At 29.9% G+C, this 21,549-nt stretch overlaps 2 protein-coding genes across 3 annotated transcripts; both read right to left on the bottom strand.

Moving 5' to 3' along the window:
- Positions 1 to 573: 573 nt before the first annotated feature.
- Positions 574 to 1,023, bottom strand: LOC107963128 (transcription factor bHLH144-like). Its single transcript, XM_016899712.2, has one exon. It carries the CDS (start codon positions 1,021 to 1,023, stop codon positions 574 to 576), a length of 450 nt encoding a protein of 149 aa, XP_016755201.2.
- Positions 1,024 to 15,718: 14,695 nt separating this feature from the next.
- On the bottom strand, positions 15,719 to 21,279 carry LOC107962103 (very-long-chain aldehyde decarbonylase CER1). Of its 2 annotated transcripts, none has more exons than XM_041116011.1 (10): positions 21,099 to 21,279; positions 20,767 to 20,969; positions 20,422 to 20,654; positions 19,862 to 20,081; positions 17,363 to 17,729; positions 17,144 to 17,251; positions 16,802 to 17,002; positions 16,513 to 16,614; positions 16,246 to 16,419; positions 15,719 to 16,123 (listed from the first exon to the last, which is right to left on the bottom strand). In XM_041116011.1, exons 1-10 carry the CDS (start codon positions 21,156 to 21,158, stop codon positions 15,944 to 15,946), a joined length of 1,848 nt encoding a protein of 615 aa, XP_040971945.1. In that variant the 5' UTR covers positions 21,159 to 21,279; the 3' UTR covers positions 15,719 to 15,943. The 2 variants fall into 2 exon arrangements, with proteins under 2 accessions (XP_040971945.1, XP_040971946.1); XM_041116012.1 differs by having other exon boundaries at positions 20,767 to 20,990; positions 21,099 to 21,238.
- Between the last annotated feature and the right edge of the window lie 270 nt (positions 21,280 to 21,549).

The following is a 21,549-nucleotide window of genomic DNA, read 5'->3' as shown; positions in this document are numbered from 1 at the left end:
CCAGTTTAACAGTTAACTCCCTCTTTTCATGTTGAAGCTCTTTATTCTTTCTCCTAAGCTCCACAACTTCAATTTCTAACTCCTTTAAAGCTTTCAATTTCTTGTCAATCTCAGCATCACTTTTGATGGCTTCTTGCTCTTTTGCTTGAAGACCAGAAACTTGTTGCTTGAGAAACAATACCTGAGCTTTTGTTTGGTTAGCAGCAAGTTGAATTTGCCTTTGTAGCTCCTTGATTTTGTTCCTAGCCACCTCCAGCTCCTTTTTTATAGAAGCTTCATGTGCAATCTCTTCTTGAAGCTTCTTCCTCTCAGTTTGCAAAGAGTTTATGGTAATATTCAGCATGTCAATTTCAACTGTCTTGATGTTAAGCTGCTTTTGTAATTCAGCAATATCTGATTCCTGCTTTTTTAAATCGTAGTACTCAAGCAATTCGCCCTCGAGCTTCAATTCCCTCTCCTCTAGTTCCTTTACTAAATTGCGCAACCTTTCCAGTTCACTTTCATTGTTTTCCATCTCAGTTTCATATTTTTTTTTTCTCTGCCCTGTCAAATTTGTCAGTTGGTAACGGATATTCAATTCAGCTCCATCGAGACTTGAGGGTGCTTTGGCGATTTGATAATTTCCAGTTTCGAGCCATGAGCAGAGCGAGAATCAGCAGTATCGAATTCATAATTTCCAAAGGTCCGGGCTGTGCTAACCTCTTCTTCGTCATACTCAACTTGTTCTTCCTCTTCCGAGCTGAGCAGTGCATCAATATCATCGGAATCCTCTTTCAAAAAAGAGGATGTTTCTTCTCCCACATCATAAACATCTTTCCTCTCATACTTGCCATCATTGTAATTTGCAAAAACATTTAATCCATTACCATGAAACTTGTTTGTGATAGCCGGTTTGAACAAGACTTGGTTCCTATTATCAGTCTGATTGAAAATAACAAAGATCTTGGGACAAACCTCAAAGGGTTGAAACTCAATGCCATGGAAGGGCGGTAAGTGTTTTGCACATGGAGGAAAAACTACCATAACAGAATGATCGTGCTTTGGTTGTTTTGTACTAGTTCCCTAACAGTAGTTTGTTTTTCTAAAGCTTGTGTAAACCAATCCTGGAGATTGTTTAGTTTATTCTTATTATCCTGTTCTCTTAATATCAAAATAGTATCATTCTTTATATCAACTAAAGCTTGACCATCTCTATATATACTATCTAATCTTCCTTTAATGTTTTCTATATTGAACTTCAACTACTTCTATAATATGCACAACATGGGAATTTATCAGCTTTCCATTTTCTTATTACAGGTTATTTGTTCCAACACTTCTTCATCGTAGTCATCCCCGATTTGCTCATTACAGGTTAGTTTTCCATTGGTATTCATGGTCATTTAATAGATTTAATGAAGTGAGCCTCCATTTTTGTAAATTTTGCTTTAAGAATGAAACTAGCTCGATGTTGATAATCCATGTTTAAATTTTAATCCCAATAGAGATCAGCTAGTATTTTTGACTGTATATATATAACCTCTAAAAATACTACTAGCTGCATACATATCAGACAAAAGAAAAAACCTCCATTAATACAAGCTCTTGTTTTTTTTCCTAGTTCTTTCTATCTGATTTATCTTGTTTCTAGTCCTTCGTGTGTTTAACATCCTTAGCATGTGTCGTGTCTTCTTGTTTAGATTCCGGACTGTTATGATATATTATAAGACTATGCCGGCTGTCGAAATCATCTGCTTTTTATTTTTATTTTTATTCTGATGTATAAATTATGCTGGGTTGTTTCGAAAAAATTCATCAATAATTATTATAACCTTTTTTTTTGGGTTTCACTATTTTATTGAACAATCAATTAAATAAATAGTATTTTTTTATAAAATTATCTTTACATGATAATTTGCTGTGAATCTGTCGGTCAGGGACCATTGATGTAAAGTTTAATATAATATAAAATAGAGCCCCAAGATTTTAGAGTCCAATGGCAAGCATCTAGAAATTCGTTTGAGAAACTTCTGTATTGATTTTTGTATTGTACTGAACTTGTTGAATTATAATTTAATTTCTTCTCATTCAGCATGTGTTATAATTTTAAATTAGTTTGGCAAGCACCTTTTGAATCATGATATTAAAATAGTAATTAATATAATTTGTTTTTTTTGTTCTTAAGATCATTATGTCAGGTGTTCCAGAATCAAATGCTCAAGCTTCTCGAGGAAGCAAAAGAAAATGGGTTCCCGAGGAAGATGCAGCATTAGTTTCCAGCATGGTGGACCTGCACAATGTTGGAACATTTAATGCTGATACCGGGTTCAAAGCCGGTTATTTGAACGAGTTGGAAAGAATGCTAGAAACGGTTTTACCAAATGCAATGTTGAAGGCGAAACCTAATATTGAATCAAGGATTAGGTTACTTAAAAGGGAGTGGTCAATCGTCTACGACATGCTTAATGGCCAAAACAATAGCGGTTTTGGTTGGGACGAGCATAGGCAGCTCGTTGTTGCTGAAGATGCGGTTTGGGAGTCCTATTTAAAGGTAAGATTATTTCAAGTCTTTATTATATTATTTTTACCAAACTTACGACTAATATGATTTCCTCATTTTTTTAGAGTCACAAAGAAGCCGCCCAATTCAGATTTCGTACTTTCCCTTACTATGACCAGCTTACTACCATATACGCAAGAGATCGAGCAACTGGGAGAGATGCTCAAACAGCTGCTGATGTTCTTGAAGAAATACATGCTGATGATGTACGTACTACAGATATGAATGAAGAGAGAAACACATTCTATGACTGCGAAGCTGACGTCTCTTTAGACGACATGGATGTTTCTGGTACGGATCCGCGAGGAGATCGAGACCAAGGGGGTTCCTCATCTTCAAACAAGAGAAAGAAGAAATCTGATGCTCGTGATAATGTGTTTTCTTCATTTAATGAGGCTGCCACTTTGTTCGGGGAGAAAATCCAGGCCGTTGGCGATCAAATCAGTAGGAGTTTTGCCTCTGAGGTGGTAGTTCAGCAGAAGTCAGAACAACATATGGAAGAGAGAGCTTCAAATTTATATTCAGCCTTATGGTCAATTGAAGGTTTAACCGACGATCAGCGGTATGATGCATTGAGTAAACTTCCCGACCATCCAACTCAAATGATCGTTTTCTTTAGTTTACCTTCAGTTGCCCGATTGGAATGGGTTAGGAGATTTCTTTCTTACCATTAAATATCAATGTTCAAACTTTTTGATGTTGTAAAACTATATAACATATGGATTTTAATGTACAATTTCATTTTCATCTAACCTTTTCTTAATATAAGTTAATTATGTTTATGCATAATATAATTCTCAAGTTATATATTGATTTTAGTAAATTCATATAAGAACATTTTATTATTAAGAATTTTATGAAATTATATATCACTATATAATTATATTTAATATTAATTATTTTAAATTGTATAAATTCATATAAGAAAATTTTTATTATCAAGAATTTTATGAAATTATATATTATTATTAAATTATATGTAATAATTATTATTTTAAATTATACAAATTCATAAACTATAATCATATTAGTTATAATAATTTTAAATTTTATTAAATCATATATTTAATTAAATCATATTTAATATTAATTATTTGAAATTTTCTTTTATAGTATCATATATTATGATTTGAGTAAATTCATAGAAGAATTTTATTTATTAAGAATTTTATTAAATTATATATTTTAATTATAATATATTTAATAATAATTATGTTAATTTATATTTTACAGTATCATATATTATGATTTGAGTAAATTCATATAAGAATATTAATTTTTAAGAATTTTATTAAATTATATATTTTAATTATAATATATTTAATAATAATTATGTTTAAATATGATTAAATTATTTATTATTGATATTAATCTTATTAAAATTTAAATAACAATAACAATAATAATTTACCAAAACAAATTTATGCTAATTATTAAGAATTTTATTAAATTATATATTTTAATTAAAATATATTTAATAATAATTATGTTTAAATATGATTAAATTATTTATTATTGATAATAATAATCTTATTAAAATTTAAATAACAATAACAATAATCATTTACCAAAACAAATTTCTGCTAAGGGTATTCTAGTCATTTTAGTTTTTTCATTATGCTATTACACCTCTATTACACTCAACCAAACACAGGATTACTATTACGCCTCTATTCCATTACATTCAACCAAACAGTTGATTTGCTATTACACAGCTTTTCCATTACACCTCTATTCCATTACACCTCTAATCCAATACACCTCTAATCCAATACAGCGAACCAAACGTGACCTAAGTTTTTTATAGTATCCACTTGTGTGGTCTATTTAGAGTGCGAAATCAATCCAAAAATCCTATACCCGGGAATTTGAATTTTTTTAAAAAGGTAAATTATATATGTTTCTAAATTTTGCTTAAAATTATATTACAATCATTTAATTTTTAAAAATTACATAATAATCACTAATATTATCAAATTGTTATATTTTTTCATTTGATATTTAACTTTTGTTAAAAAAGTATCGTTGCACCTTGTTAATTTGATCCATGAACTATAGTTAAAAAAATTATTTTGATATTTTTAAACTTTTCTTAACAATAATTGTAAAAAAAATAAAAAATCTTAAAAAAAAACTAACAGTTCTTGAAAATTTTAATTATATAAAAATTTAAAAATTTTAAACTAAATTTCATTTGTTTTCCACGATTGATCACCTCAACAACTTAATGTTGTTTTACTCAGAAATTGTTTTACAAATTCTATTTTGTTTTATTTTAATTTTTCTCAAAGCCCTAAAAGCCCTAGCAAAATGTATCTTAACGTAAGATTTAGATTTTACTATTAGAACGATTGTTGCTGCTCGAGTTTTTAAGAAATAAAATCTAGGCTTGCAACATTGCTTTCATTATTGAGAATCATAAAAATTTCTACCATTAATGACCTATATTAGAATGATTATTTAATTTTCAAGTTTTTTAATTTTTTTTACAATATTGTTAAGAAAATTTTAAAAAATATTAAAATAATTTTTAACTTTAGCTCAAAAAATAAATTAACTATTAACCCTTTAAATTAAGGTGCAACATTATTTTTTTTAATGAAAGTTAATAATTAAGTGATAAAAAATATAACAATTTAATAATATTAATAACTATTATGTACCTTTTAAAAATTAAATAATTAAAATATAATTTTAAATAAAATTTAATGATAATTAATGAAATTTACTTTTTTTAAATGGGTGTCACCTACATAACATGTGACACCCAATTGATTTAACAAAAAAAATATTTGTTAAAGGGGTGTCACCTACTTGACATACAACATCCCACTACCCATTTTTTCCTCCAGTTTTATTTTTTTGTATTTTTTTTCCATTTTTTGTCAAATTAACAGGGTATTGTATGTCAAAAGTGCAACACCCTTTTTAAATACATATTTTAAACTTTTATACTTATTAAATAATGATGGAGTAGTTTTGGAGTTAGAATTGCTTGTGAGATAGGCGACATCATTTTTTAGAGTAGAAAATGTACTATTTTGGTAAATAATGTTAAACTTATATTATTTTTGGGAAATGATTTTATTTTTATATTATTTTGATAAAAATTCCAATGATGTTGATAGGTCAATATTAGGACCAAGGCTATTCAAAACTGATGACTCAATGCATGTTCAAACAACTGTTTAAACACATTCCGTTTAAATAGTTGTTTAGATATTTGTTCAGATAAGCATTTGGGATAGCTTGAATATTTTAGGATATTGGCATTTTGACTTCGGCTTGCATATATGTTTTGTCATAAGCAAATGGGTTCTTGGAATATTTTATCTCATCTCAAAACTATGTGAATCACATGTGATGGTTGATGGAAGATTGGAGATCAACATGCCTTTATTAGATAAGGCTTATGCTTATCCTTTAACCAGTATATGTGTCGATTTTATGGAGATTACCAAGCCTTATCATGAGATAAAATTTGAAGATTATTTATCCAAGATTATTTTGGTGTTAAAGAAGTATTTATCTCTACTTAAGGTTGCCATATTGAGTCTAAAAATGGACAATTGGTTCATATATGAAATGCATGTTTTTTGAGAGTGTTGTACTAGTTTGTTGAGTTCCTTCTTCTTGTTTTTTTTCCTTGTAAGTTTGCACTCATTTATGAGGCTTTACTTGTGAGAGATTGAACCATTCATAAGATGTTATTCTTCAGTGCTAGCATTGGCAAGATGTTCTTCTTTGATTGTCCATTGAACATTGGATTTAGGCACTCTTCCATCTTCAATGTCCATCATGGGTGACTCCCATCTTAAAAGGATCCAATACCAGGCTTTTCACCAATAAATTTGATATAAGCCTTCATGTAAGCCTTTCAGTAAATATAATAGCCAAATTCCAACATCGGGAGACGTGAGGTTGATGATCCTTCCATAGCTTGTAGTTAGCAATATTAGGAATCTCTAATAGATGGGTTAACTGGTAGGCTCTGATATCAATTATTGACCCAAAATAGTTTCTAAGTAACAAGAAAAGTATGAATAGAAGTGTTTGTGGAAGTGAACATTTCTGCAAGCACTACAATAGCCCAAGATAGAATAGGAGACAATAAAATTTGTTTACGTAGTTGTATTTCCCTATGTCTACAGAGCCTAACTCAGTGAGAATAATCTATTATATTTATATTTTTTTAATAATTATAAAATTTCAGGTTTTTCAATAAATATTTTGAAAAATATAAAATTATTTTGAACTTTTAAATTTTTATTGACAGAGACCAAGTTGTTCATTTCGAAATTGACAAGGACCAAAGGGTATTTAAACAAATATGCTATTTGAGTTATTTGAATTGTACAATTTAACTCGAATCAAACCTCAAAATTGAATTACACATTTAAATTAACTAAAAAAACCAAAAAACTATATTCAACTAACTCAAAATTAAAAAAAATAAATCACAATTGAAGCTTGTAAAAAAAGAATATATATAGCAACATGTGGTAGCACATTAAAGAAAATTGAGGTTACTGGTGAAGGCCAATTAAAGTTCCAAGTGGCAGTTATTTTGCATGGCAATTAACTCATGATCTTTGGTGGCTAAGGAATTATACTTATATTCTATTTCTAATTATTTTAAGGTAAACATTTTCGCTAACCACTTTAAATTGTTCTTATTCGGATTATTATTTTTGTTAACTCTATCACTTTAACATTAAAATTGTAACGTGATCAAAATAAAAACGACTTCTATTATTAAAATAAAAAATACACAAATAGTAAGATTAAAATAGAAACGACTTCTATTTAAAGTAATTATCATCATAGTTTACCAAAATTTCTGTGAAACTATATTATTTTAATATAAAAGGTCTAATAAAAATCCTATATAATTAAACTAAATAATAATACGAATACATGTCAACACAACACCCAGTATTCATACTAATTTTCAAAAAGAAGCAGAAGAAGTTAGTTACAAAATTAGTGCCCGATTAAAAATTCAAAAATCAATTTAATCTATAAAAATAAAATCAAAATTCAATTTAAACTTAAAATTTAACAAAGTTCAAATAAGTTCATGATCTATAAAAAAACTAATAATCTAAATTTTATTCTTTCATTTGAAATTCCTGAAATATTTTATCTTACTAATATTATAAGTCCATGATCTATAAATGTGACAACCAACACTCGATCCGGTCGTCAACTTCGAGTATGTAACATCACATTACATTGTCAAAGCAGCTTAGACTTTAGACTATTTCAATATAATTTCACCATATTTAATTCACATTTACCAATAACATAACAAATAAATCATTTAACAAAATCATTCATATGCATTTATAAGGTTTAAGATCTTATTTCATCTTATTGCGGGGTCATGCTAAGTCAAAATCGGAGTTAGGACACGAATCCAAACTCACTTGTCAAAATTCCAAGTTATGTCTCGAGACAAGTCATAAATTATTCTGGAAATTTTAGCTTCAATATTTACTTGTCTCGAGACACAAAAGAGTGCGTCTCGAGGCAAGGTCCTTTATGTCTCGAGACTAGGTCTCAAGATCTGTAACACCCTTCGCCCGTACCGGAAGAGGGTTCGAGGTGCTACCAGATTTAAACTCAACCATTTATATAAAACCAGGCCGTAAAAATTTTTGATCAATTTTAAACTTTTCATACACGCGTATATTATCCTTTAATCGGGCTTACAAGGCCCCAAAACATTCATGAGATATTATTAAATATTTACCAATATCTTAGTCTTGTATCATTTACTTACTCAACAATGAATCACAATTCAAATTCTAAATATACATGCTATAAACCACATCACAGGAGATAATAACATACAAGCATATGAATAATCAAACTACCTTAATAACAAGCCAAAGTCTTTGGCTTAATCATAATATTACATGCTCAACTTTACAACCCTATACATGCCATAGACTCGAAACACTAAGATTTACTTACGCCGATAGTGTAGACTCGACTATGTGATAATATCTCTGACGACCTCCAACCCGAGCTAACCTTGCAACCCTAGGGAATATGGGAAAGAAAAGGGAAGTAAGCTTTACGCTTAGTAAGTTCATAAGAAAACAATAAGCAACTCATTAACAAGTTTTATCAATGTTTACAACATAATCATAAATTCACTACAAGTTGTTTTCCTGAGCAACAGTTACTAAACTATTTATAACTGGAGCTACGAAACTCCAAATCAATTGTCGTTAATTTTTCCTGAAAATATACTCATATATCTTCTATCCATAAAATTTTCAGAATTTTTGGTTTGGCCAATCAATACCATATTTTTCTTAAAGTTTCCCCTATTTCACTATTTGACTAATCTGACCACTCTTCACTACGAATCAAATTTCTCATTGTACAGAATTCAAAATATGTTCTCGTTGATTTAATTTGAAACTAGACTCATTAAGGAGTATAATAATATAAATTTTATCTTATAACCATTTTTGTATAAATTATAATGATTTTCTAAAAACAGAACAGGGGACCCCGAAGTCATTTGACTCTGTCTCACGCCACTTCAAATATCTCATTATTAGCAATTATATTGCTTACACAGTTTCTTTTATAAGAAACTAGACTTATTAAGCTTTAATTACATAATTTATTCAGCTTCTAACTCAACTCTCACAATTTATGGTGATTTTCCAAAATCACGTTACTGCTGTTGTCCCAAGCAGATTTATTACAAATTTACTCTTTCACACATTCTTTGCATTCATATTATTTAAACATGTATATCACCAATCAATTTCATCACATATCTATAATTTCACTTAAGCATAATCTCAATACAATACATCATGCTCAATGATTCACACACAACTGTTCAAATTAGTAATTATAAGATGGTTCCGCACATAGCCCACCCTTATCGATTATTTACGATGGTTTTACCCTTACTCACATATATGACATAGGCATTTAAATACTTCAGTGTCAACTTTAATTCAACCAAATTCAACCATTGTACCATTTCATAACCACAGTTAATTTCGTCATTCATATCTAAATAGTATTTCACATAATTCATATAACCTTTCACCATGACCGAATACACACATACACATATGACATCTTCACCTATGCTTCTCATTTCACATTCATGATTCAATTCCAATCGATCTAACATGTATAAGTATATATCACATACCTGACCAACTTAATGTATTGAATGAATTCAATTGCCGATTTAACACAAGGTCTCATAGTCTTAGACTTTTATCAAATCACCTGCATTTAGCCTGCTAGGTTTTAAACCCGAATTCATCACCGGCACGAAGCTTGCTAGACTTTAAGTCTGAACTCATTCACCGGCATTTCACCTGCTAGGCTTGAAGCCCGATATCATTTCACCGGTATTATAGCTTGCTAGGCTCGAAGCCCGATATTATCTCACCGGCATTATAGCCTGCTAGGCCCGAAGCCCGATAATATTATTCACCAGCTTAAAGCTTGCTAGGCCGAGGCCCGAATATCACATTTCGATAAACAATTCACCTGTTCTTTCATACTTTCATAACTTATACTTCAATTGGATATACCAAATCAATATCATTTAAATCATAGCCATCATTCAATCATAAATTACATACAAAAATTCTCATAACTATTCACATGCATACCTTATTACGAATTAATAGCAATTTAACTCGTACTTGGCTTTACACTCATTTTTAACTTGTTCAATAACACATCAATTCTTAGTCACGAAAAATCATACCAGCATGTAGCCTGCTAGAATTATAACCTGGATCATATCACCGGCAATATGCCTGCTAAGCTTTTAGCCCGATGTTACAATCATTCACTACTTAGCTCATTGCTAAGATTACACATAGTATGAGTCATAACACAACTACTTTGATACACATCAATTTCATCAATCCTTTCATTTGAAAATACCTTCGGCACATTGTCTCAATGTCTATTTCAATTCAAAAAGTATAGCCACATTCTGCTCAATTTATTTATTCAAACACACATGCAGCACATTATATTTCTATGTCTATTTCGGATTAATAATTTAGCCACATTCGGCTTTAATCATTTCTCCAAACATATATCCATCACATTATATTTATACATCTATATAATCAAGCATTTTACCTTACTATGTTTATTTAAATTCTAAGCATACCGAATTGAATTTAAATTACTTAAGAACTTACCTCGACAACTTCGTACAATAGTGTCGACTACTCGGCTAACTTCGCCTTTCCCGATCCAAGTCTCGGTTCTTTGGGTCTTGAGCTTGAATTAAAGTAAAGCAACTATTTAATCGATCAATTGATCCACTTAACATTACCCCATAGATTATATATTATATATATATAAAATAACACAACTTAAAATTAATTCGCATAACAGCCCCCTTTATAGTATTCGGACATTAACAATTAAGCCTTAACATCCTTAACATGTAATTACTCAGCATTCTATCTATTTCACTTCATCCGAATATTCCTTAGTATTTTCAAGTCCTTACAAATTAATCTAAGTTCATGCAAAATAACAAGAACCAAATTTGTCAAAGATACTCTTAACCGAATGCCATCTCTTCACATACAAGTCCCTCCAACTCATTATTTTACCATTTAGTCACTTATTATAGATTCATAAATTTCTCTCCTTAATTAAGACAAACAACCAAATTTGATTCAATTTCCTCTATGACCGAATGCACATACCTCAACCGAAATCAAAATTTCAACATGGGCTTTAACACTAATTAAACAAGGATCACACATCTATTAAAAATTAACAAAAACTACATGAAATTTACATTAAATTTTTAGCTTATTATGTTGCCGAAATCCTCAAAGCATATTTCTTCTTTCTTTCTCAAACATTCGGCAAGAACAAGGCAAGGATGTATGGCTTTCTTTTCTTTTATTAATTTCTTATGTTTATTATAAAACATTTAATAATTATATTTCTTATATATATAAAATGCATATATTACAAATCATCATCATCATGGCTGGCCACTAACTTTAAATTGGACAAATTGACATGCAAGTCCTCCCTTTTAATAAGTCATGCATTATTCGGTCACCTCATTTCTTCCTAACACATTCTTCAATTTTATCACATAAGTCCTTTTTCATAATTTCACATTCAAATGAAAAATTTAGACATGATACTTTCACACATGATACTTCACATATAATAAACATAGAAAAGAGCATTTAAATAATTTTGTGACTCAGTTTTGTGGTCCCGAAACCACTTCCCGACTAGGGTCAAATTAGAGCTGTCACAAGATCAACCTTCCCTATTTTCTTATTTTTGCTTCGAAGTTTGGATGTCTTGAGATAAGGGGGTTTTGTCCAGAGACCTGGAGCAGGGCAATATCTATTCAGCTTTGATGTAACTCTCTATTAAGATAGAGACCACTTGTCTTAGAGACCTAAGATCAATTGTCTCAAGGCTATACATATATGTCTTGAAACCTTATGCATTTGAATGCAAAATTTAGATGAAATTTGTTCGAATGAGTTTGAGGTATGCTTTTTCCGTCTTGAGACTTAGTGACCAAATGGTCAAAATCTTGCGCTTTTAAGTGTTCAAAGCCTTAAATGAACCTAAACGTACTTAAAACTTACCACAAAACATATTCATCCAATTAACCTATCTAAAACATTGTTCAAACATTATCAAATCATAACCTTCAATACATCATTACTAAACTAACCAATTTGCACATTTAAACTTACAAAATCAAGCATAATTAATTAGTTATCAAGAGATAAAATTCAACCAAAATAACATTATAGGTCACTTACCAAAAGTGTCATAACTAACTTAGGCAACAAGTCAACCAACCTAGGTACATGCCATATGACTTTAAAACATATATATATACATACAAAATAGGTTCGTAATGAGTTCCAAGATGAGCCTAAAAATTGGATGCTTGACCGCGATAGCTTTTATTCGAAACTTGTGCATAGAAATAAACAAATGCGTATGCTGGGTAAAGTATACTCAGTGGTGCTAACATAATTCTAATCTAAATATAAACATAACAAAATAAAACAGAAGTAAGTAACAAGATAACTCGAGTTAACTGACCAACCATTTCAACATTAACATCAAGAATACGTATATACCAATAATTTGTTTATCATTTCAACTGATTCACATCTACGCTTTGCTTAACTACTCTATATATTTTCTGATGCACCCCTAGGGTATTTGCTTTAGTTTAACATATAAACATTTTTATCTCATTTTAGTTTCACATATGTATAATAAGCAGTGTTACATTTTTAATCGTTATTATCAAATTCAAGTATCTTATTAAAAATCACATTTAATTAATTTATTTGGCCCTTATAAATTGACTCGGATTAGAGGACAGATACACGGATCAATCTACCAACGTACACCAGTATACGCATTAGAGTGCTAGTCAAGCATAAAGCACCAATCCCACCAATCACATCAACACAACATGCATAAAGCAGTTAATATAACATGCATGAGGCTGTGACTATAACACACATATAGCGCTCAATGTAACACGCACAAGGCGCTAAATATAACACACGTAAAGTGTTGAAACTCCCACCTATCAAATGGACCCTATAGCATACCAATTATACCCATGACTCTATCCAACAACGTTAACATGACAAAGGCCATATATCATCAAACAAGCATATATGCATACGAATCACATATCAACAATCACAAATCACTTAGTCAGGTATACGCTGAGGCGAAGCTAAGGGGGCTGGCAGAGGCCTCGGTCCCCCTAAAATGAAAAATTATTATTTAGGCCCTTTAAATTTTTTAAAATTTTAAATTAGTAAAGGTAAAATTGCACTTTGGCCCCCTAAAATTATAAAAATTCGATTTAATCTTTTTAAAATTATAAAGATATAGACTATAAAAAATAAAAATTTCATTCGCCCCCTAAAAAATTGTTCTGGCTTCGCCCCTGGGTATACATACCTTTCATTATTAATGTCCATAATCATGTTGATAGTTTACTATTTCCGATCACTTAACAAGTCAAGCAAATACGTTTAGATATTTAATGAACTCGAATTATGAGAACACAAACAATATTAGCTATTCGTCTACGATTTTGCCTTTCCTTTTGTTTTTCGACATCTCAACGTCTTCTTTAGTTATGTGCGATAAGTTTTGATAAAAAAAATAAATTAATCACACAATTCAAATACAAATCAATACATAATATACATGAAATAATTTTATTCGATTTAGTCCCTATATACCCAAATATCTGAAACACTCGTTTTTCACAATTTGCCAAATCGAATTTAAATCTAACTTAATACATATAGTATAGGGACCTCCTACAATCATTATTTATTCTTAAACCTTGTATTTTTTTGTCATTTATGATTTAGTCCTTAGCAATAGATTATTTATCAATTGATTCAAACTAAATTCTTTAATTCCTTTTGAATTTCTAACATATTTTCCATCACTTAAACTAAATTCTTGCATGCATTCAAGCTATTTATATCAAAATTTGAAATTTTCTAACAATGAAAACCTAACTCAAAGCTTATTAATTTCATAGATTTATGATTCGGGCTTCTAAAATCTAACATTATTAATCAACAATTTTTTAAAAATTAATGAAAACAGCTCACCTATCCTTCTAATTGAAGCTACGACAATGGAGGAAATGAAAGGAAAAAAATTGGTTTTCTTTCTATAATGGACGGTGAAAGGGGGAAAGAATGAGCTTAATGTTTTTCTCCCTCCCACTATCAAGGCATATATATGTATATATAGAGATGGGGGTAATTAACAAGTTAATTAAGTCAATTAAGTCACTAATCAAATGATTAAATTAACTTAATATTCACTTAGTGGAAAATGATGACACTCCACTAACATGAAATTAAAATGGTTTAATTGCTAATTAACCTTTGTTTAATATCCATTTAAGGAACTTATGAATTTAAAAATCTCTTTCCTTACACTTTAGTCATTAATCAATTTAGTCCTTATACTAGTTTTATTAACCGATTTAGTTCAATTACATTCACTCTTTTGACCTTTCTGATGTGTATTTGACACTTAATTATTCTAATTTAATTATCTACTAATTCTATTCAATAAACTTGGTCCTAAACCAAATTTTTTGGCACTGTTGAAATCCGGATCATTACAATAAAATATTCAAAAAATTTAATTGAATTTATCTCGATTCAACATGAAATTCGAAATTAAAAATTTCAGGGCGTTACAGAACAAGCCTCTTATGCATATATGTCTGACGACTTGTTTAGGTTAAAAGGTATAAACTATAGAGCACATTTATTTGTCTAATTAGAAATTGTTTTTTTTAGTGCAAAAATTGTAAGTAAACTGAATTGTGTTCACTAATTTACATTTAAGAAAAAAATCTTAACATTTATGTGATAATAAAATGTCGATAATGGCAATGTATCGCAAAGAAAAGAATGAAAAATAGAACACACAGATTTTATGTGGAAACCTTTTCAGGAAAAAAACCACAGGTAGAGGAAAAGAAAATTTACCATGTCGAATTCGAATTATACAAGAGGAGAGACCACTTCATCTATTTATAGGTTTGTAAAACTATATTCTAATCAAAGTCAAATAGGAGTAATGCAAGAAGGTTAAAACAACTTATTATAATCAACATCAAATAGAGGTAGTATAACTTGTGTAGCCTATATTTTATTTATCGGCCATCGCCCTCGCAGATCCCCTATCTTGCCACTTGTATTTTATTTTAACAAGAATTTGGGTCACATATCTTTAACAATTTATATTAATAACTTTTATAAAATTTTAAAATTATATAATTATTAATTTAGTATAACTTTATCCATAAATTATGTTAGAAAACTTTGTTGCAACAAAATTTATAAAAATAATTTAAAACTTTAAAACTTAATGTTTTAATGGTAAGCTAACAAATTATATTTTAATTAGATTGAATTATTTTATTTTATGACATATTTAAATAGATAAAATTATTAATTTAAAATTTAATAATTTAAATAAAATTTATAATTAAATTTATTAATGTTGAAGTCAATTTCTATTTTGAAATATTAATTAATTTAAGTTTAAGTAAAATTAGATAATATAATTTTTTTAATTTTAAATATTTAAAGGATATTTACGTGTTTCATTTAGTAGTTAATTTGAAATTCATAGATGATATACATAAAGAGTTTTAACTCTGAGATCTTTTAATACAAACTATGGAGGCATTGTAGAGGAACCTATAACTCGCTAGAGACTCGCATGATGAGTCCAAGATAAGGATAAATAGTATATAGGTAAATTGCTTATACATAGAAAATATAGCACCAAGTAGATAGATAAATTGCCAAATGTGTTCTAGGATTTTGATTGAGTCGGGACCGTTAGAGGGTGAAATCCGTGCTTGAGGCATGTTTCCCAAACTTTGTCAATGTTAGAGATGGTGTAACCACATTCATGCTCCTCCCATCCTTCCAGAGCATGCAATATCCCAGCTATGCGCCATACGCTCATCACTCTTCTTGGCAACCAATTCTGCTACATGCATTCATGTTGTTACTCTTTAGTACATATATTTTAACAAAGTAGAACAAAAGCTTTTGAAACTTTTAATTAATTTTAGAGATAACGGGACATATGGAGTAAGTTTCAAGGCCAACCTCGCAAGAATCCACATTCTCAAGGGCCTTCGGAGTCTGCATTGCTGGTGTTGTGTGATAGAAGCAGTCTTTGCGCAAATTTTTCAGTGGAAATTGCGAAAAGGGAATAAATAGTGTTCCTTTATTTGCCTTTCTTTGCTTTTCTTCGGTCAAGTCATCTCCCACTAACCATACCTGCAACACATCAAATAATTCATCATCACTTGCTAGCCATTTCAACTATTTTTATTTGGAAAGGCCTAGGTTTGAGGCATCAGACTTAATTACCTTGCAAGAGCTATAACTCTTTGAGATAACCAATTTACCCTCAGACTTGGTGCCTAGTGATATATCAAGCTTCTCATATTCATCCTCATGCAATACAGTGACCTACAATGAATTAAAATTAAATATTATGATATCATAAAAGAGGAAAATATTACGAAAACAATGCATTATGGAGTTAGAGCTTCAAATTTCCTTAGAAAAATTTAGACAGTTGAGAATTTGGCAAGCTAGGCACTGCTTATTTATGTGGCTATCTAATTAATGAGTAAGCAATGAGATGGGATGGTACCTGAATACCCTTTTGGCATAGGGAAAAGGCGACTGCAAAAGCAACTTTAGTTAAGTTGCCTCTAAGAAGTACTTGGGTTGTTCCTTTTGGTATGCTATTTAGAAGAACTGCAACTGCCAAGCTGCTCCCATCCACTAATTTCACTTTAAGCTGGGGATGTTTCTTCACATACACCTCACCATATCTGTTTAGCTCTTTACCCTACATAATGTTCATTTTACCATCATACTTTGTATTTTCCGTTAAAAATTATTTTTGCCTTTTCTTTTAAAAATATTTTTAATGTAATTTTCCTACAAACATGATGATTATTGATTTGTGGGAAGAGGGGGAAAAACTTGCCTGATTCATGAGGCCTAGACTCAACACACTAGCACCTTTTTCCTCAGCTTCTAATACGGCTTCCTCAATCATGTTATTGATGGATTCCTTTTGCCATTTCAAGTGGTACTGAAATTTAATTGCAACACTGTTAACTACTAAGACTATGCATGTATGCATATATTTATTTTTAGTATTTGGCTGCACCAACTCACAGCTGCACTAATAAAGCTTCCTTACCTGTTCTCTGAAATTGGGTATGGCCCATGTCTGTAATCTAAGTTGATGGAATTGGTTCCTTTCAACAACAAAACTGCGACGATAAATCTTGGTAAGCATCATGAACGACAATGTAACAGGCCAGAGCAACCACAAGTACCAAGCTGATGAGTATGGTTTAGAAGCCAAGTAGGGAAATCCAACGCGGAGATGATAGATTGACTCAGGTGTGGTTAGGTGCATTAGATGCACCACGTTGGGCGTTTCCTCTTTTCTTTGGAGTGAAATTTTATACAAGGTATCCGAAGATTTGTCCATTGTGCCATAGATGATTGGCATAAACAATGAATAGTTGGTCCTGAACTGTGTGTGGTGCAAAGAGTGAAACCTGCCCAAAAATTTAACAGTATATTTATATATATCAAATCATATGTAGACATTTAAGAATTGTTATATTATATATGTTTTGCTTTAAAATAAGATATCAATTTAAGAAAAAGGTTTACATGAATCAGTTACTTCATGTGTTATTTAATTATCACATATGATAGTGTAATACATAATAGACTTTCTATATAAATGTGAATATGTAGAATGATTTAATTAAGGTGGCTTTTTTTTTTAAATGAAAGTGGTATGTTGATGTTATGTAATTGTTTTATACAATAATTTCTCGTGAGGCCTTGAAATAGTTGGGAAAGTTGGAGGATGTGGGTTCTTTGAACCTTAGTTTAAGATTTACAATGTGCAATTATACGTATGGATTAATCCAATTAGTTGATTTTATATTGGATTGTTTAAATTCTTAATTCATTTGCATTGTAATAATTTGATTCTTAATTCGTCACTAAAAAATAGAATAAAATCATAATCAACCAAACTCAAAAATCTTTTGTAAAAAATAATTTTAATAAATTTATATGTATGTTATATTTTTTTTAGCTCTCATGTTTATGATAGTTTTTTTTCTTTAAAATATTTTAAATTAAATTCGCTGTTAAATGGATTTTTTTGGCAATTTTTAAAAGGTGTTATAAGTATAAAAAAAATCATTCAAACTTTGTAAAACCCATAATAGTGGAAATTAATGTTTTTGGTTAATAGTAGAAGTTAATTATGATAATTATTTTTAACTTAAAATTATACGAAAGATCTGGAAAAATAGGAACATAAGTTAATAAAAAGAAAAGAAATATATGTTATACGGAAATAAAATTTAAAAGTAAATAAATTATTGTATAATATAAAATATAAAAAATATAATACATTGTATTAATTATAAAATCTAAATTAAACTTATTAGGTGAAATTCTGTTATTAATATTGTATTATATATAAATTATAAATTTAATCTATATTATTTAATTTGATCATTTTTAGTATTTATATTTTTTGATTTTGAACTTTTAGTCATGGCTCAAATGGTAGTCAATAAATCTATTAACTAAAATGATTTGGTTTTTATGTGAGTATTATATGAAAATAATAAGGTGATATGACATTATACATGTGATAATATATTTATCACATGAAATTTTGAAAATAATAAAATATAACTTAATGAGTTTAACGGGCATGTTAGGTGAGGACTAAAATCTAAAATTTAAAAAATATAAAGATTAAATATAATTAAAATTGGAGTGTGGAGACTAAATCCCTACCGTACACATAATATAAGGAATATAGCAAATTTTGACCACTAAAAGAATCTCATTTCCTTTTCCAGACTTTTTTTATTGCCATTAATACCACATATGTTTTTTTGGGTTAATATATATTTTGCTTCCTAAATTTGTCTATTTTGTGCCTATTTGGTATCTAATTTTTTTAGGACTTAGTTCGTACTTGAACTTCTTTTCTATCACATAGTTTGGTATCTCCAGACTAACTTTGTTAATTTGTATTGACGTGGCATTAATAGTTAATCCGATGGGGACACATGACAACTTCTTAGAATGTTACGTATCAAACATAAATAAAAAATCTTTAAAATGATATAAATTAATAAAAAAATATAAAATATTTTTTATATCAAGAATGAATTTAGACAACATTTATTAATTTATTAATAAAAAAAGTATAAATTTTTTCAACATCAAGAGTGATTCCAGGTTCATTCTCCATCCTTGATGTTAAATGTTTTTTGATATATTTTTATTAATTTATATATTTTTATGTTTTATTTATGTTTGACACATGATATTCTAAGAGGCTGTTACATGTCACCACTGAATTGGCTATAAGTGTCACGTAAACACAAATTAATGATGTTCATGTAAAGGTATTATATTGTATAAAAGAATGTAAATTTAGATACCAACTAGATAAAAAAAATGGTACAAACTAAATACAAGTTGATAAAGTAGGGGCAAAATATATATTAAGCATTTTTTTGTTAATGCATCTCCTTAAGAAGACACAATTTACTCGCCGTGTCACGTGCTTGTAATTTTCATGATCCCAAAAGAGTTAAATAGTAGATAATGAAATTGATTATGAAGAGAAAGAGAGAGAACGTACGATGGAGTATACATTATGTACTTGAGAGGAGGGAAAATGGAGAAGACCCAGTTGGGGATGAGCTCAAAGTTGCAATGCCCCATGTTGTTCATCAAGTCAATGTAAGTGATGTAGCCAGCAATGGCGATGATGGATCCAGTTCCAGTAAACACAACTGTTGACACTGGTATTATGAACAGTGCAAAATATACTATGTGTTCTGCAAATGGATGTGTCACAGCTGCAAAACGCATCATTCTTAATTATTTCTTTTCTCATAACAAAAACTATATTATATATAATCAAATACTAATTATTACTAAATATAATTCCCCCACCAAATTACTATATTCATATTATATATTTATACAACACTTGATCTCATCTCAAAACGTAAAAAGGGTTGATATGGTCCCAATATGAGGGTGTGCAGTAGTATTGAAACCAAAAATAGCAACACAACACTACAGACAAACCATTACTATTTATGCTTTTCACTATCATGTTGAACATTAAGTTTGAGAAGCAGTTTTGGAAAATATTAATTAAAAAGTGGATGGAGCACAGAAAAAGCTGCTTACAAGTACTAGGCTCAGTGACAATGGAGGAATGATGATGAGAATGGTAGCGAGAGTAAAGATAATGATGGTGCAAAGCTCTATGAAACCAGTAGTAAAGGAACTCCACTGGACCGGCATGGAGCAGCAGGGTTATAATCACACCATCCGTTCTCCATATGGGTATGTGTGAACCTCCTGGAAAGTATTTGTTGCCCAAGTAAAAAATGATTGCATTGAACAATATTTGATCATCCCTGCAATGTTCATGGTTCATCCCCAATCCAAACAAGTATACCCACTTTAAAAATTAATCAATTCTCGGAAACAAAAATTTAGCTTTATTTGTTACTTGGGCATATCAATTACCAGTTCCTTTCCCTGTCAACTTGGTCAAATTCGATACCCTTGTCCACAATCCTGTTGGTGCCTTTGGTAGTTCGATAACGAGAAAGGCTAATCCAAAGCTGGCTATGCAACATTCTCCATAACATGAGTGGGAGTATCATAAGGTTGAAAACATCACACCCCTTTTCATCCCCAACTATAATCGAGTATATACTCTCTGTGATCTAAGGAGCCAGGATTATGTACTGTAAATACCCATCCAACAACACAACATAGATGAATGAAAATGCATGAGAGAATTGACTCGATATGGGAGAAAATTAATATATAAAAAAGGAAGGAGACCATCTTACCTTAAAGCTTCCAAGAGGCTTCCATGGCCAGTCAGTGAGAATTCCTGGTTCAGAAGCCATGCTTTGGTGAACTACTAGTTTCGATGGGTAGCTGCTAATAGCTTTGGAAGGGGATCTTATTACTAGAATGAAGTTGAGCCGCTTTGTTGTGTAGGGGGTGGTATATATGGTGCATTCAAGCTCTAATGTAGGGTACATTAAAAATATTTCCAACCTACTCCTAACTAGAATAAATTCCTAAAACCTCTCATTGAAGTTGAAAAGTACCGATTTTAAACCAAAACTTTTAATAAACATACCGTTTTTAAATTAAATCAATTAAATTACCATTTTCTTCTTCATTCCACATAAATAGCCCAACATTTACTCTTGCATTTTCGAAGTATCATGTTTGGTTTCTAACTTTATTTTTTGGTATATTTTCTTTTTGGAATAAATTATATTAGGATAA

Source organism: Gossypium hirsutum, chromosome A06, assembly GCF_007990345.1.
Source record: "Gossypium hirsutum isolate 1008001.06 chromosome A06, Gossypium_hirsutum_v2.1, whole genome shotgun sequence".
Lineage (NCBI taxonomy): Eukaryota > Viridiplantae > Streptophyta > Magnoliopsida > Malvales > Malvaceae > Gossypium > Gossypium hirsutum.
The sequence above is the reverse complement of the archived record's forward strand: the minus strand, read 5'-3'. Positions and strand labels throughout refer to the sequence as shown.